Source organism: Penaeus japonicus, unplaced genomic scaffold (genome assembly GCF_977035675.1).
Source record: "Penaeus japonicus unplaced genomic scaffold, GWHDUDI00000001_assembly GWHDUDI00000015, whole genome shotgun sequence".
Classification (NCBI taxonomy): Eukaryota; Metazoa; Arthropoda; class Malacostraca; order Decapoda; family Penaeidae; genus Penaeus; species Penaeus japonicus.
Window position 1 is genome coordinate 12038471 of NW_028234417.1, and position 2500 is coordinate 12040970.

General features: G+C 25.0%; 1 protein-coding gene across 1 annotated transcript in view; it reads right to left on the bottom strand.

Annotated features, from left to right (window-relative positions):
• LOC122254858 (centrosomal protein of 104 kDa) overlaps positions 1 to 2500 on the bottom strand; it is a gene marked incomplete at its 5' end in the record, with an annotated part of 71359 nt that overhangs the window by 66754 nt on the left and 2105 nt on the right. The window contains 1 exon segment of the mRNA XM_086544473.1: positions 2479 to 2500. This exon segment is cut by the window's right edge and continues 186 nt beyond it. Within this exon segment, the coding sequence (XP_086400599.1) occupies positions 2479 to 2500 (22 nt within the window).

Below are 2500 nucleotides of genomic sequence, written 5' to 3' on the forward strand. Positions count from 1 at the left end.
TTCGGCAGAGGTTTATCTCTCTTCAGGAATTTTATTATCATTAATACTCTAATTATCATTATAGTTATCATTATCATTATTATCCCTATCATTATTATTATCATCATCATCCTTATGATCATTATAATCTTATTTATTATTATTATTATTATTATTATCATCATTATCATCATTACCATTATTACTATTACTACTACTGCCATCATTTTATTAGTGTTATTATATCATTATTATCATTATGATATTATCATCATTATCATCATTATCATTATCATCATTATCATCATTATTACTATCATTCCTATTACTATTCTTATTATTAATAACATCATTAGGATTTCTGGAATGATCATCACTACTATTCCTGTTGATACAATTATTGCTTTCATCGTCAGTACTGATTTGTTTTTTATCATTATCATTATCATGAATTTCAATACAATGTTTTATACCATTCTAATTATTATCTCTATCAATATCATCGCCGTTATTGTCATTATTATCATGAAACTGCTATCATTGCAATCATAATTATCAAAGTTAATGACAATATTGATATTGTTCTTATTATTATCATTATTATCATTATCATTACAACTATTAACATCATCAAATAATCATAATTTTCATCATTATTATCAGTACCATCACCCTCATTATCACTATTGTTTTTATCATTATCATTTTTGCTTTTATTACTATATTGATATCATTACCATCATTATCATCATTATTATTACTACTACATAAATACCGTTTTTATTGTTCATCATTATCACCATTTTAATGTGATTTCAAAATATCTACCAGTAATGCTGCTGCTGTCTTTAAGGTTTTTAATTCCTGTTATCATTACCCTCACTATCATTATCATCAACATCACTGGTAGTAATATCAGTTTATAGAAAGAATAATAACAATAATAATATTTCCTCTATAATTATCAGTAATTTTATGATAACTATTATTATTACCATTATTATCACTAACGTTACTATTATTATCATTATTATTACTGCTGTTGTTATCATGTCGGTATCCTATTGTTGTTGTTATTATCATTAACATTATTATTGTTGTTGTCATGATCATTAACATTATCATTATTATGAGCATTATTATCATTATCATTATGAGAATCATTATTATCATCATTATCATCATGTTTATTATTATTGATAGAATACTTTTATCATTATTGGTATTTCTACTATTACTATTATCATTATTATCATCATCGTCACTACTATTCTATCATCTTTATAATTATTCATATTATCATCATTAATGTTATTTTCTTCCTTATCATCATTATTTGCATTACTATTGTTTTCACTTTCTTTTGTATTATTGTTATCATCAATATTGCCATTTTCATTATCATTATTATCATCATCATTATTATTGATGTTATTTTTGTAAATCATTATTACTATCATCATTATCTTCATTAGCATTGTTATAATTGTTATTATCCTCATCATTATCATAATCATCATCGTTAGTATCACTATTCTCCTCGACATCATCATCATCATCATTATCATTATCATTATCCATATAATTACTATTAGTAGTAGTAGTTGTGGTAGTAGTATCATTATCATTATCTTTTGATAATCATTAATATAATTATCATCATTACAATTATTATTATTATCGTCATTACTATCATTTTTATTGTCATCATCAAAATTATTGGTTTCATTATGATCAATGTTGTCATTGTCAATACTATCATTATTGATAATACAATCATTTTCATCCTAATCATTACCGTTATCATCTACATATGACGTAGATGATAAAAAACGGTAATAACAGTGATAACATATTTTCCTAATTTCCATTATTATTCTAATTATCATGATTACTATTATAATCACTATTGCTATCATTATTATGGTCGTCATCATTATCATCATTACCATTATTATTATCATTATTAGTTTCATTATCATTATTATCATTATCACTATCCTTATCATCAGCTTCTTTATTGCTGTCATTGTCATTTATCATCATTATCATCATCATTAATATCATCCGAATTACTATTATTATTATCATCCTCATTATTCCCATTATCATTATCATTAATGATCCTGCAGTTTTTTCATTGTCATTAGCAATACTATCATATGATTATTATTATCGTTATTAGCCTTACTATTAACATAATGATTATCATTATCGTTATCATCATTATTGTAATTATTACTATGACCTCATCATAACTAATTATATTTAGCGTTATTATTATCATTATCATTGTAAACATTTTTTATGGAGACCCTCTATGACCTCACTTTAGTGATGACAAACAAGCAAAACAAGAGGAAAGAGAATCAGAAGAAGAGGGTGATGAAGACGAAGAAGAAGTAGAAGGAGGAGGAGGAGGAATGCAAAATATTGCAAGATCTCCTTTGACCCAGGACCCATAACCCCTCATCCTCAACCCGTGACCTTTGACCTCACCTCTCATAGCAGCCATCCTCCT